Consider the following 14437-nt stretch of genomic DNA (forward strand, 5'->3'; position numbering starts at 1 on the left):
TATTTTAACCTTGAGATTTGGAAATTAGTTTATGTTACCAAAATAACTTCTGAAACTTTCCATTCCACTCTTGTAAAAAAAAACAAAAAACTTTGCTTTCTTGACGCCTGACCTTTTAGAATCGAATCAATTATAGTGAGTCAAAGGTAAAATCTACTCCTGTGGTTTTCTTTCACTTGGTGTTTTTCTTCCTGCCATGCTTGATTATAATGCCTGGTGACTGAGGGTTTAACCAAAAATATACAAGGTTGTTAGAAATTCAGTAGAGCAGAACAAAACACCGCTGGGATTTGTATCCAAACTGCCTTCCCATGGATACATGTAATCTTTTATAGTATTCTATAAAGCTGTGTGGATCAAATCCAGTGAGTCATAAAGTGTTGCACACCTACTACAGGGAACGATTTCACCCAGAATTTTGCATTAGGAAGGAAATTTAAACTGAATTTATTTTGTGCACAAAGAATGCTAATATCGAGTAGCAAATCCTGATTTTTTTTTGAGTAGCAATTGAAACATTTTGTGGTGTATTTTGCTCTGTTATACAAGGGAAATCGTTCACTGTGTATCCCGTCTTAAGCTTTCCAAGGCACTGCTTTCTCTCTGTGTAGTAGTGTAGTACAGCAGGGCTCGAAAATTAACACTGGACAGGTGCTGCAGGCTTGAGGCCAGTGATTTGTATGGTGATATTTGCAGAGTCGTAAGGGGGGGTACCCTACTAAATAAGGAGAAAAACAGAGTGTCGAGCTCATTATAATTTTGTGTTATTCCTCGAAATGTTCTATAGTAGACAAGTTTTTGAGCCCCTAAAAATTATGGGGTACACCCGTAAGGTTTCCATCCCCTGCAGAGGTAACTTGGAGGTGGTTACCATGGTAAAAGAAACCAATTGTCCGCACTGTTTACCTGAGGGGTTTAATCCCATACAAGACTCCTATGGTTTCCCTTTTGGAGTCACTTTAGAGAACGCTCCATTTGACCCATTGAGAAGCAGTGGAGTGAAGCTGTCGTATTAGGTTGAATCACGGAGGTAGAAACGATGTTACAAAAGACTCTGGCGTTAATGAAAAGTGCAATCAACTCGAGTGTGAACATTATATACATTGGACCCTGCGTAGTAAACCAATTCTTGTATTCAGAAAGTTTGTATCTGTTCTGTCATTATGAAAGTGAAGATCAATTTGTTGGATTTTTATTAGTGGGGAATGTCTGGCCCAGTGTGTGCTGCTGTCTGTTCATCAATTTTTGTGTGATTGTGTTTTTCGTCTGTATACTGTGTCCTTTCTCTGGTATTTTATTCTTAATTACTGACGTTTTTATCCATCTGTTTTTGGCGCTTGCAATGTGGACGCTGTATGAAGTTAAAAAAAATTTGTTGGAGTTGAACAAAGAATTGACTGGAATGGGATTCGAACCAACGACCTCCGGATTAACGTGCCACCGCTCTACCTATTTTGTCAATATCTTTGTTCGGGGGTGCCAGTCAGAAGCCATACAACCGTTAACTGCCGTGTAGCCAGGGATCACACCCAAATTACGATACAACCTGGGAAGCGGCAGCCAGGGGATCATATAGGGCTAGATAGCTCAGTTCCCAGGTCAAAATTCCAGTTAAACTTAGTTGAAACCAGTTGATGAACTAGTTAAACACAGTTAAAACCAGTTGGTTTTAAAATATGGAAAATGGACAGAAACCAACTGGTTTATAATTTCAATCTAGTTGAACACAGTTAAACCTAGTCCAAACCAGTTGGTTAATATGGAAAATGGACGAGTTTGATCACTATCCAGTTGAACCAGTTGACCCCAGTTAACTAGGTTCAACTGTAATTTTGACCTGGGTTGGTGGAGCGCCGGCACGTTAATCCGGAGGTCATTGGTTCGAATCCCACTCTAGTCAATTCTTTGTTCAACCCCCAAACTCATTTCAAAATTTACCCAGTCAGTTTCCCTTGTGGTTTATATATAAATAAAAAAATAAAAAAATAAATAATCAATTAATTAGCAAATAGTACATAAGTTGAAATTAGTGTAAGTTATAATAGGCCTACAGCCTGTCATAGTGTTTTGAATGAATGGGGAAGCCTCCAAATAACCCATGGCACTTACATCAACTGCTGTGGTGCCCTGTGCTTTTGCTGTGGTGCCCTTGACAAAGTTCCATTTTAAATTGAACCTTTCCTTATAGAATTCTTGTGCCCCTTCAAGAACAAAAATCAAGGCCTGGAAAAAGTCTGCTGATAATCATGTATGGTCGATCAAAATAGGCCTAACAAGGTCTTGCCCTTGCTTTGCTTGGTCTGTTCCTTTTAATATGAATCAAGGCAATGTACAAACCTAATGGGTTAAACCAAAGGACCCACCTTTATCTGTGGTCTAACCATAGAGTTATATATAAGAACTAGATGGCGCACTGGCCTATATACGCGCTCCGGCATGCGCGCAGGCGGACATTTTCTATGTTGATAAAACTGGCATCTCACAGTGTGTGTCTGTGCGGCCATTTTGTAAGTTGAACAAACAGAATTGCGTGAGCGTTCAATAAAAAAAAAACTCAAACGTGTATTTCATATTCAACGCGCGTGCAGAATGACGTGCTTGTCATCTTACGGTCCCGTGGCGTTTGTGCACGAAGCATCACTCGGCGCCCTCTAGTTCTTGTATATAACTCTATGGGTCTAACTTTGTATCCAATGTTCGTCACTATAAGAGCACACTCACAGCAGCACTTTGCTTAAAATAAGGGTTTAGCCTTCATTTCACCAGAATAAAAGTAAGCATCAAAGACTTGGTTCTCAAAAGTCATGTCTGTTGTTTGAGATTAAAAATAGGAGAATAAACCCGAGAAACTTTGTCCTGCATTTACAGGCCTCGCATCTCCAAAGTGTACTTCAAAGACACAGAGTTTACTCTGGTGGTGCAGAATATGGATGTAAGTAATGTGTTGTCTTTTTTAAAAACTCACAGATTCTGGCAACGTTTTGGCTCTTGCTATTGATATTTAAAGGCACTTGTGCTTAGAATGATTATTATTATAAACACTTAATTGGTAACGAGCAATGGAGAGCTGATTATTGATAGTAGAAAACATTGCGAGAAAGGGATCCCTCTGATCAAGGGGGAAGTAGTTTTTGTGAAAGAAGTAATTTCTTACTCAAATATTTGAAGCTGAAAATATTTGAATCTGAAAAAGACTTCAAGCCTGAAGCTTTTTTCAGGCATCTGAAAGCACACACAATTGTGCAACAAATGTGTTTTTCTCTTGCAACTTCAATGATTAGTTGAGTCCAATTGTTCACAGATTTGTTATTTTATTCATATGTTGGATACACCAAGTGAGAACACAAGTCTCTGACAGTTACCAAAGGTGTCCAGCGCCTTTACAAAAAAAAACCTGACTGAAACAACAATACACATAAAATGAAGACAATTTTGCGAACACAGTGTGCTATACCTTTCCAGCACCAAGATGTTAACCTCGAGTCCAAACTGAGATTGAGATTTATAGCTTGCAGTAGTCAATGCTGACAAGTTGGTGTGTATTTATGACCCATATAGTGGTAATGGCTGATTTGATGGGCTTTAATGTGATGCCTGATAGACCACAAACCAGCATTCCTAACTCTGACATGAGTGGGGTCTGCATTCATTTGACAAGAACAGAATGGAATATACTCTACACATATTTTTATATATTTTCTTTAGAACATTTGAAGGAAATATCTCTTGATTTTTGTCTGGTGGTATTAAAGGGTTTTGATAGGTCAAGTTTTTGGGCCGTGACATGAATAAGACTGTAATGTAATAATCCTGTCATGTAGAAGTTTCAGCTTCTTTATTTTTTTGAGAGAGAAAAAAAGTGAAAAACATGGACAATGTTTTCTGGAGAGTTCTAAAATACCAGTCCTGGTAAATACGTAATAGGCCTACATGAATTTTTGTGACATTGTTTTACTAATTTCTCTTAAAACTACAGCACCTCAGTAAGAAGCTTTCTACCATCATTATAGTCACTATACGGGCTGCATTGTTTTGGCAGTAGAGGGCGCTGTTTATGAAAGCACATCCTTTTTAGTTAAAGTCAATGAATGGAATAAGGTCTCTTTCTTCAGACAACGTTTGTCCTGTATTGAGTCCCAGCTGTGAATATTTCCGCCGGTAATCCCACCAGGATTCCGGCTGAGATCTATTTTGCCCTGAATGAAGGTTCTTGTGAAAGACCTATCCTGGTTAAATGAGCGGGATCCCGCCAGGATTTCTTAATCCCGACGAAATACATTCCCAGAAATACATTATTACACTGACTATTTTTGTGATTTTGTGACTCTAGGGTGATGAAGATGACTGCGTCTTCAAGCTATCTACTCGTTCTGCTTGCAAGCACCTATGGAAGTGCTGTGTAGAGCAGCATGCATTCTTCAGATTACCCCAGGCTGGAGATGAACCCATACACCAAAGAAAACTCTCCTTCTCCGGCTCCAGCTTTAGACATACGTAAGAATCATAACCTGTACACACTATGTACACTTTTCAGGGATAAAAATTCTCTGGATTAACAAACCTAAAACTGGCTTAATCAGGGTAAAATTTAACCCTGCCCAGGACAAGGGTGAACCCATCAATGCGGGTGTTTGTATGGAACTGGGTTAACTTTTCTCTGGGTTAGATATTGTCGTGTGAAAGGAATCTCCAGCTCAGTTTTAATCTGTGTTGAAGATTTGTTGTGGTGAAGACTGGCAAAGTGTTAGCCAGAGGGGTGTCTGGTGTCTTTTGGACACCCCTGTTTTAAATTTGGACAACCTGTTCTATCTGTTATAGTTACATGTAAATGTTTTGTAAGTGAACAATTTGGACACCCAGTTTTTATTTTCCATCGACAGTAATAGCTTTACTAATATTTCTTACCCCCTTTGATTTCCCCTTTAAAGAGGGCGCACCCAACGGGAGGCCTTAGAAGCGTCATCGGAGCTAAGCCGACCCGAGCAGCAAGTCAACCGAGCTCCGAGCCGGAAGTACAACCGTCGTTTGTCGCAGACTGATATGTCATTGAAGAATGTAACGTCTGACGATGCGGTGTTTATAGACGATAATAATCCATCTAGTCCTAATGGGATCCTTCTGAGATTATCCCCTCAACCAGCCCACAGGTAAAGATTTACTGTTCATCATTCCTTAAAGGCACTGGACACTATAGACCCTATTCACAACGAGCAGCGCACAGGAATGGACTCCCCAAAAAGGCAGAAAATGGTAGACGCGCATTGTTCGGAGGTGCGTAAACATGTGTACCATCCTTTTGTGCACGTTTTTACACACAAAATGGCGGACAGGAAACACGCGTATATGTGCGCTGTTGTTGAGAATAGGGTCTATTGGTAATTACTTAAAATAATTGTTAGCTGCATAAAAACTTACTTGGTAATGAGCAATGGGGAGCTGTTGATAGTATAAAACATTGTGACAAACGGCTCTCTCTGAGTAACATAATTTTTGAGGAAAGAGGTAATTTCTCACTCAAATAATAAAATACTTCAGTATGTTCTGTATGTATTAACTATATTGTGGTTGTTTTTGTATGGGCACTCCCTTACATAGGCTGTGCTTACTTAGATGTGCCCCCCAATTCCAAAAGTTCTTGTATTACTTTGTTTACAGTGTGTTTATATATTTATTTGAGGAGTTTGGAAATAAATGTTGTTGATTGGTTATTTCAGGTTATCTACTCACCGTAGGCAAAGTGGACGAGGCAGTCCAACTTCAGGAATAAGTACACGCTCTGTACCGTGGGAAGATGCAGAGCAAGCAAGGATGTAAGTTTATCTATCTGTCTTATTGTGGTGATGAGATGCTTCACTGCTGTACACTCTAACTTTAAGGGACACTTTGTCTGGGATCGGACGAGTTGGTCAATGAAAAGCGTTTAGAACCGTTTGTTATAAAATGTGTTTATATAAAGATGTTTTAAAAGCAGAATGTAATGATCCATACACGTATGCCTCGAAGTTGCATGGTGTCCTTATTCGTTGTGAACGGTACACCAATTTGTAGAGTCGCACTCCACAAAACTCCACTCCACAGCCGTCCGTGTTAGTTCGCAAATTTTCAAATAAAAACTGAATTTAAAATTTTAGTTTTTATTTCTTTCAACCCACCTTCCCACAATTTTAAAGAAGAACAAACATAAAGAGAATGATATGATATTTAATGCATTGCTCTAGTAAGGACTATCTGTAATTTGCATTTACATAGGGGTCTGTTCACACCACCGGGTAGCTCCCCAGTGTCTGTCCGCAGCTCAGCCTCCCGACATCGTCATCGAGCTCGGTCAAAATCACCCGGTCCGTCTCGTCACCATGGTGATAGATCAGAGAGTGAGTCAGAGGCTGCTTATAGTTCAAGAAGAAGGTATGTACCACAGAAGTAATTTCTTCATTTTTTAACTGAAAATCTGTTTTTTTTTTTAACCCTCCTCAAAAAAATATATAAAAAAATACAAAAGTAATAGTTGTAGCATTTAAAAACAAGAAGTATATATAGATGACGATTATGATGATGTGAACCGTGTCACTACGTTCATCTAATATATATATATATATTTCATAATTAAGATCAAATTCATAAAAAAACAAGAATATAAAACCATATTTGTGAGACTCAACTCATTGAGCATTTTTTTTTTTTTTAAAGAAGATGTTGAGTTGAAAAACAAAATCCTAGACAACTGGACTTGTCCTGTCTTTAGCTTACTGGCCCGACACTGAAATCACTGGGCCTAGATGTAAAATTTGCGCCCTGGTTTGTGTACTGTATGATTGGGACAGCAATTTATCTTTGCCCTTTTTTAAAAACCTGCATCATGTTTTATTTGATTTCTACAGACGGAGACGATCTGTCGTATCATCAGATGGAGGTAGTGATCACGAGTCTCATCATCATCAACACAGGAAAAGAAGGTAAGGACAAGTCAACAATCTATAGACCCTTTCAAACTGTTCACATGCCTTTATACCCCAGTGGAACTTTTAATCTTTTGATGTTTGAATTATTTGTAGATCTCGGTCTCGAGGAGCAAGCAGTGGTAGTGAATCTGAGTTCAGTAAACATGACGACGATAGGAGGAGAAGGAGAAGGTAAGGAAAGATCATTGGATATGGGGTTGTAGGGTGTCATTTGATTGCTTGATTGGTTGATTGATTGATTGATTGATTGATTGTTGATTGACTTTTTGACTTTTTAAAAAAGCACTTTATTCATTCACAGAATTCTACAGAATTACATTAATTTTCTGTTACAAAAGACAGGTCGTTAGTGGGAATTGAAAATACATCCCAATAAAAACATCAGCAATTTCATTTGACATACGACTTGGTAGGAAAAGATTGATTTGGCCTTTAAATGAATAAATGATTGTTGTTGATGCAGGGAACGAATGGTTAACTCTGATGGGCAATGGAAGGCAAGAGAAGAGAAGAAATCGGAGCGAGGTGAACTAAGAGAAGGTCAAGGTATCACGGTCAAGAGACTACGAGATGGGTAAAATTTATTCTTTCTTTTTATCCACTCTGTGCCAAAATGCTTAGCAGTGAGATTAATTTGTCAGAACTCTACGAGTTTTTGTTGTTGAGAACATCGTTGTCACAATGAAACATAAGAGATTTTTGGTTTTGGACGACGGATGGGTCTGCGACGGTAATGATGATATCTGCACAATCCATGCGTTGGCTTTTGAGGATGGTCGTCCCCACATTTCTTTGACAGCACTTGTGATGAATATGCGTTGTGCTGAAAATTACAACGTTTGGCTGAAAACTATCGCAGAACCATCCGTCGTCGAAAACAAAATCTCTCTTTTGACTAAATTTAAGACAACAAGGTTCTCATAAATTGCAAACGTTTTTTGTGTGGACTGTCCTGGCCATGAATCAGCCATGGTATATGTCTGAATCTCAGACTTAATGCCCATTATACAGAATACAACGACGAAGTTCTAATGAAAAACCTGCAGAAGATGTTAGATCAGTTAAATGAACAGACAATAATTTCCCCAGTAGAAAAATAAATCCTTTGGGATCCCATTGAATATATAAAATGGATGAATATTTTTTTTTTTTTTTTAGGGTTTTGGTTGATGATCCCACCGACGTAGAATTCCAGAAACATATCAAGAAGGATCTGGTGGACCCAGCACTGTACACTGAGGAAGAGAGAAGGAATATCCCCTACACAAACGTTGTGTAAGTCTAAATGACAATACTCGCAGCCCCCTAAACTTGTTTGTGAGAGAAGTCTATCCTTGTGTTTTGTTTTCTTTTATATACCCCTTGCATGATAGGTCACAAGACCCAAGTAGTGCACTCACTAAGGTCAAAGCAGACTTATCTCTGATCCGTCTGGGGTGCCTTGGGAAATCACTTTAAATGTACAAATGTTTGAATAGGGGCTTGAGACTTGCTTTATATCTATCTGGTGGACAGCGTTGGTCATTCCAATCATAACTGAAAACAAATCATTCATATAGTTGTATGTGTTATTGAGAGGAATTTGGACCCTATAAATAATATCATTGGACCCTTTCGGTAAACAGTATTGTCCAAGGCCCACACCTCGTGTATCACAACTTCTAGATCAAATAACAAACCTTGGAAATTTAATGCTCAATCTGTCATCGGAGTCGGGAGAAAATAACGAGAAAACCCACCCTTGTTTCTGCACGTTTCGCCGTGTCATGACATGGTGTTTAAAATAAATCCGTAATTATCGATATCGAGAACTGATATTGTTTCTCAAAAAGTAAAGCATTTCATGGAATAGTATTTCAAGAGAAGTCTTTCCCCACTACCTTTTGTAAACCCTGTAAGTTATTTGTAATTCTGTACCGAAAGGGTCCAATGGCTTTAAATTCAAAAAATTCAAGTGTCAGGTTTGGATCTTTGTACCAAATTCATATAATGTTAATATGTTCACAAACACTTAGTCACCAATGAGATGTTAGTACTGTCATCAATGGAGACAAAAAACGTTTCAAGAACTTTTTCAAACTTTTCAAGAATCTTTAAAACTTTTCAAGAACTTTTTCAAACTTTTCAAGAACTTTTTCAAACTTTTCAAAGACTTTTTCAAGCTATATTTATTATTTATTTATCAATATTATTTATTTCTAGAACTGAGAGTGCAACAACAAATGGTCACCATCGACATCATCACCGACATGGTCATTCACGGTCAAGAAGCAAGAGAAGTGAAGATTTCAGCGATGGGTAAATCTCTTTTTTTTCCTACGTTGTTCACAAAATGAATAAATAAGAAGAACAAAAAGACAAAGTTTTTAAACATTTGTGTAAAACTTGTAGGGTTGCATGTGGCTGTGTGATAACGGTCAAAATTAAAGTTTATCACATGGCCACGATCCTGCAAGGTTTTTTTAAACGAATGTTCAAGACTAGGTCACCACATTCCTATTCATAAATGCCCTGTTTGTCAAAAAGCTGTAATAATATTGGAAAATCTGAAAAACTTTTCTGTAAATCTTCAATTCCTGTCAGTATATTGGCTGGCTCTGTTTTGCGAGGGGTCAATTAAAGAGGGGGCCTCAGTGGTTGTCCGTACACGCGTGTGGTAATAGATTTTATACTGAATACCAGTATGTATTAATTGTGTTACGCGTAAATTAGCGCCACGCTTCATTTCAACACTTCTCACCATGCATGTCACATGTTTAAACATGGCCATATGATATCCTCTAGACCAATCAGAATGGATAAACTATTCAGGGTATTTATGAATGTATGTTGAAATCAGTGTCAATTGCAACTCATTTGTTTACTGTTCAAAAATCTTTCTTAACTCTCAGCACTGCCAGTGAGCATTCTACAAGACATTATAGGAAACCGGATGGCACCCCACCACCCCCGTACTCCACAAATGGAGCCAACCGCCGTATTGATCCACCACACAAAGTCAAGGATTCTCAACTGGATAGTAGGGGTGATCCAGATAGGAGGGATGATGTTTTGATTCAGAATGGGTATTTAACTTCAGGCGGAGGGTTATTTGGTGGTCGGCAGCAAAGTGATTCAAACCAGGTAACAACAAAATTTCTGTCTATTTTATTAAACTCAAAAAGCATTATAATATAGAATGTTTAAATATTGCATCTTTTTAATATTGCATTGACATTATTTATTAGTTACAACTCTTACCACAAAATCAAATGATTTTAAAGTATTGAAGGAAACAAAATTAACAACTTAACAAACAAATGTCTTTTTAATGCTAAACAAACCTGCAAATTACTCTCTGAGAAAGTCTTTACCAGGGTCAAAATGTCAGGCAATGAACTGTTTGCATTCATATCATAGGTCCTTTTGGTCGGTATGCTTTTTTGTTATAGTTTATTATTTTGTGAAAGAATGATATTATTTATAGTTTTTCTTATTATAATTTGTTTTTTGTTCAGGCGATTTTGTTACAAATTTTGTTCACACTTGTACTATAATATAATTCCTCTCTCTTTATCCAGAACCAAAGACTTCACAACCATACAGCAACAGCTCAATCCATCCACACTAATGGAACCCACGATAGACACGCCCAGAGATACCCACCCACCACCCATCAAGGCTCAACACCCACCCTGGGTATGGAAGAACTGTGTGTAACCCATAGTAGAGAGGACTCTGGATTGGGTAATGAACACGATTATACAGAAAGGTGAGCAGTTTTAAAGTCATCCAAGTTTAAAAACACTGGACACTATTAGTAGTTGTCAAAGACCAGTCTTCTCACTTTGTGTATCTCAACATATGCATAAAATAACAAACCTGTGAAAATTTGAGCTTGATTGGAAAATTACTTCTTTCTCAAAAACTACAATGTACATCACTTCAGAGGGAGCCGTTTCTCACAATGTTTTATACTGTCAACCTCTCCCCATTACTCGTTACCAAGTAAGGTTTTATGTTAATAATTGTTTTGAGTTATTACCAATAGTGACCACTGCCTTTAAACAAAAGTCTGTTTCGGTCAGAGTTGAAATTAATAGTAAGACCCTGGATTGGGTAATGAACACGATTATGCAAAAAGGTGAGCAGTTTGAAGTCATCAAGTTTGAGCTAAAGTTTCTTTTTTTTCAAAGAGGAATTTAATTTGCTGAGATGGGTATGTTGTGGAACCACCATAAAAAGGCAAAAAACTAAACATGTTTAGCATCCCCGCCCGCTTCCTTTTTAGAGGCTGCCTCCTTTTTTTGTATAAGATTGTATTCCCAAAGTTTCAAATCCTATTAAAAGTGTAAATTGTTCTTATTTCAAAGGTTAAAACTCTGTCACAACGTTTCCAGATATGTGGGGGGGGGTTAAGATTTAATAGATGTTAGGGCTGCTTTTTTGAAAAAAGGAAGGAGGAGGAATTTTTTTTTTTTTTAGTCTGAGATCGTTAAAAATTATAAAAGAAGAATAAAGGATGCTGCCTCTTTTTTTTTTTTTTTTTGCCTTGTTTTATTTCATCGGGGATAAACATGAGTTTTATAAGAGGATTTTAAGAGTTTAACCACTGGTAATAAAACTTTCATGAATCAGCTTTCAGTCTCTCTTAATGATTCGCTTCCTCACCACAGACAAACTACAACCCAGACCCTGAGGCGTAATGTACTCGACCAAAACGACGATGACCCTTTGTCATCAGGTGATGTTACCGACCTCAGATCGACCACCCACTCCTCTCAGGTCATTACCAGTAGGTCAGAGGGTCATCCTTCTTCGGCATCTCAGAGCGGAACACGAAGACATCCGCATAATGCGAGAACAGAAGTAACTCGGTCCAATGGTCAAGCCCCGGCCAGGTCTCATCATCTCCATAATGGTGGACCGCACTATCCTCAGAAACTACGTCTTCCGCATTCAACGAATAAACTCAGTCAGGATGTAATACACAAAGGTACATGTAGGACCCCATTTTAGCAATTCATCTCATAGCACTATACCTCAATCAGGGCATATTACTCAAGTCTTGTATTATTTGAGTGAGAAATTACCTCTTTCTCAAAAACTAATGTTACTTCAGAGGGAGCCGTTTCTCACAATGTTTTATACTATAAACAGCTCTCCATTGCTCATTACCATGTAAGTTTTTTATTCTAACAACTATGTTGAGTAACTACCAATAGTGTCCAGGGGCAATTTCACTTAGGACTAGTCCTAGGAGATATACAAAACAGATGGCTCATCCTAACTCAAGATAAGACTAGTCTTAACTCTTTGTGAAATCCACCCCTAACCAATGTGTGTAATTTACTCCTCTAAGGCCCTCCGTATATCCACAACAACAACAACACAGAGAAGCGGAGCGTTCATTTATGGTCTGCACCGATAGAACCCCATCACTCATGTAAAACATCGTCACTGGTTGACGAGAGGGACATGCACGTACACAAAGGCACTGCTGGGAACCAGGGAGACACTGTTTCGGACGAGTTACCGGACTTCCCTCCTGGGTACAAACCGAGCAGCAGCAGAGGGTGAGTTTAAGGTTCAAAGTTGAGTGAACTACTAGCGCGAAATTGTAAAGTAATATTGTTGCCACTTAATTTTATTTTCAATAAATTTGTAGTAAAAGAAGGATTTGAAACTTTGCATGGTGGAAATCTGATATGGAAAGGTTTGCGGTAACACCATGTAATGATAATTTCTTAATGAGTTGGGGGTGATTCTGACGGTTCTTTTCATAACCACCCCAACCCAGTTGATCATTCCCCGTACTTTTATGTATAGACCTTTTAAAACTCTGAGTGTTTTGTGCATTCGAGCCCAGTGCTTTTATCAAACAGTGTTAAATTATGGGTGCTTTCGTTTAGCTTCCCTTGGTCTACCCCGCGGTGCTCACTCGGGTGAGCCCCTGACAAGAGCTAAACGAACGACCACTCACCGCTCTCGTAGTGACGTCGTTTACCTGGGGCCAGCCCCTAAGTGACCCACTCCACAAGCAGGGCACTGGGGGCTGACCTGGGTGAGCCCCTGGAATCATCGTCAAAAGCTATTTGAACACACCAGGGCAGACCGGGGATGACCCAGGGAAGCTAAACGAACGCATCCAAGGCAAGAAATAGAACAAACATTTCTATATGCAGGCGTGATGTTTTCCCCCTACTTTCCGATTTGTTTTTGCCCTTGGAGAAATAAGAAAACTGTTATGAGGCCTGAAAAGTCTATTAAAGCCTACACCATGTGTACATTTAGGTCAGCCCTTGTTACAGTGTACTAGATAAAATGTACCTACTTTTTGCCAAAGACCAAATACCATGGCTGTATATGGTTGTTGCGTAGTGTACACTTGTTTTTCATACTCGCCCCAAATTTGTTGGTCTTACAGCTTTTACAGGAACCCTAGGATTGTAGGATTGCAGTGGCACCGTAGTTCTAGTTTCAGCATTTGATCAGAGTCTGGTTGTATTTGCACTTCATATACTAACTGTCTGTTAAAGTTAGCATACTCAAACGTTTTGTTTATTATTTGTCGAAAACGATCATCATTTAGGACTTGTTTGTAACCAATTGTGTTTAGTTTTAGCAGGATGAAGAGCGGACATTTTTGTAGAGTTATGTTAACATTTGTACTGAGATGTGTTTGTTTTTCTAAACCCTCCAGACTAATTGCTCAACTGTAGTAGTTCTTATTGTAGTTGGTAAGTTGATGGTTTTGTGTTGAACAAGTGTGACTGACAAACCTTACCTTAATTCCTTCACTTACATTACCACTATCAAAACCGTTTCCCTGTCATTAAAGTGTGTCTCCGTCCTTACCTTTCATCCACCACCTTGGGCTGGTATGATCATTCTCAACCTATTTGTTCTCCGATCCTGTATCATCCTACAAAATACCACAGTAGAATAATAGCCATAGCTAATTGACACCACAATATCAAGCAGCCAACGTTGTAGCCACGGATGGGCGGTGCCGGGCGGGCCTCGCCAGAACTAAGAAATTTTGCCCAGCACTCTGAGAAAATACACTGTTGCCCAACAAGATTTCCTCCCGATTCGCACCAGCAATGATGGCACCGAATCTAAATATGAATAATTTTGTTGATCTGCTCTCACTTGATGGACCACTAAAATTGGTCTAGCTACAACACTGCAAGCAGCCATAGTTTATTCTCTGCTCTCAAACTCCATCATCCTACAAAACACCACAGTAGAATAATAGCCATAACATGCTTGACACCACAACATCAAGCAGCCATAATAGTGTATTCTCTAGAGATAGCAACACAATTCACTACATTCATGTACATATATCGGCATGGAGGCTACAGCATTGTGTGCAGGCCCTCTTGTCTTGGCCTTGGACCCCTTCAAAATATTCACATGCTTTCAACTGAAGTGCCCTTTGTATTATGAAGATGTCAACACCTTTTCAAAGTAGGCACACTTCTTGGCTTTTT

The 14437-nt window shown here is 38.8% G+C and overlaps 1 protein-coding gene across 3 annotated transcripts in view; it reads left to right on the forward strand.

Moving 5' to 3' along the window:
- The window catches only part of LOC117295745 (band 4.1-like protein 4), a 44846-nt gene that overhangs the window by 27373 nt on the left and 3036 nt on the right, over window positions 1-14437 (forward strand). The window contains exons 7-21 of one of the 3 annotated variants that reach the window (XM_033778471.1): window positions 2869-2932; window positions 4331-4494; window positions 4929-5147; window positions 5715-5810; window positions 6250-6405; window positions 6879-6953; window positions 7053-7130; window positions 7423-7533; window positions 8118-8234; window positions 9162-9257; window positions 9851-10082; window positions 10520-10710; window positions 11615-11934; window positions 12301-12514; window positions 13642-13678. In XM_033778471.1, the coding sequence (XP_033634362.1) occupies window positions 2869-2932; window positions 4331-4494; window positions 4929-5147; window positions 5715-5810; window positions 6250-6405; window positions 6879-6953; window positions 7053-7130; window positions 7423-7533; window positions 8118-8234; window positions 9162-9257; window positions 9851-10082; window positions 10520-10710; window positions 11615-11934; window positions 12301-12514; window positions 13642-13660 (2152 nt within the window). In that variant the 3' untranslated portion in view covers window positions 13661-13678. The remainder of the gene's footprint in view (window positions 1-2868; window positions 2933-4330; window positions 4495-4928; window positions 5148-5714; window positions 5811-6249; window positions 6406-6878; window positions 6954-7052; window positions 7131-7422; window positions 7534-8117; window positions 8235-9161; window positions 9258-9850; window positions 10083-10519; window positions 10711-11614; window positions 11935-12300; window positions 12515-13641; window positions 13679-14437) is intronic. The other 2 variants (XM_033778469.1, XM_033778470.1) reach the window with 2 other exon arrangements.

This window comes from Asterias rubens, chromosome 10 (genome assembly GCF_902459465.1).
Source record: "Asterias rubens chromosome 10, eAstRub1.3, whole genome shotgun sequence".
Taxonomy (NCBI): Eukaryota; Metazoa; Echinodermata; class Asteroidea; order Forcipulatida; family Asteriidae; genus Asterias; species Asterias rubens.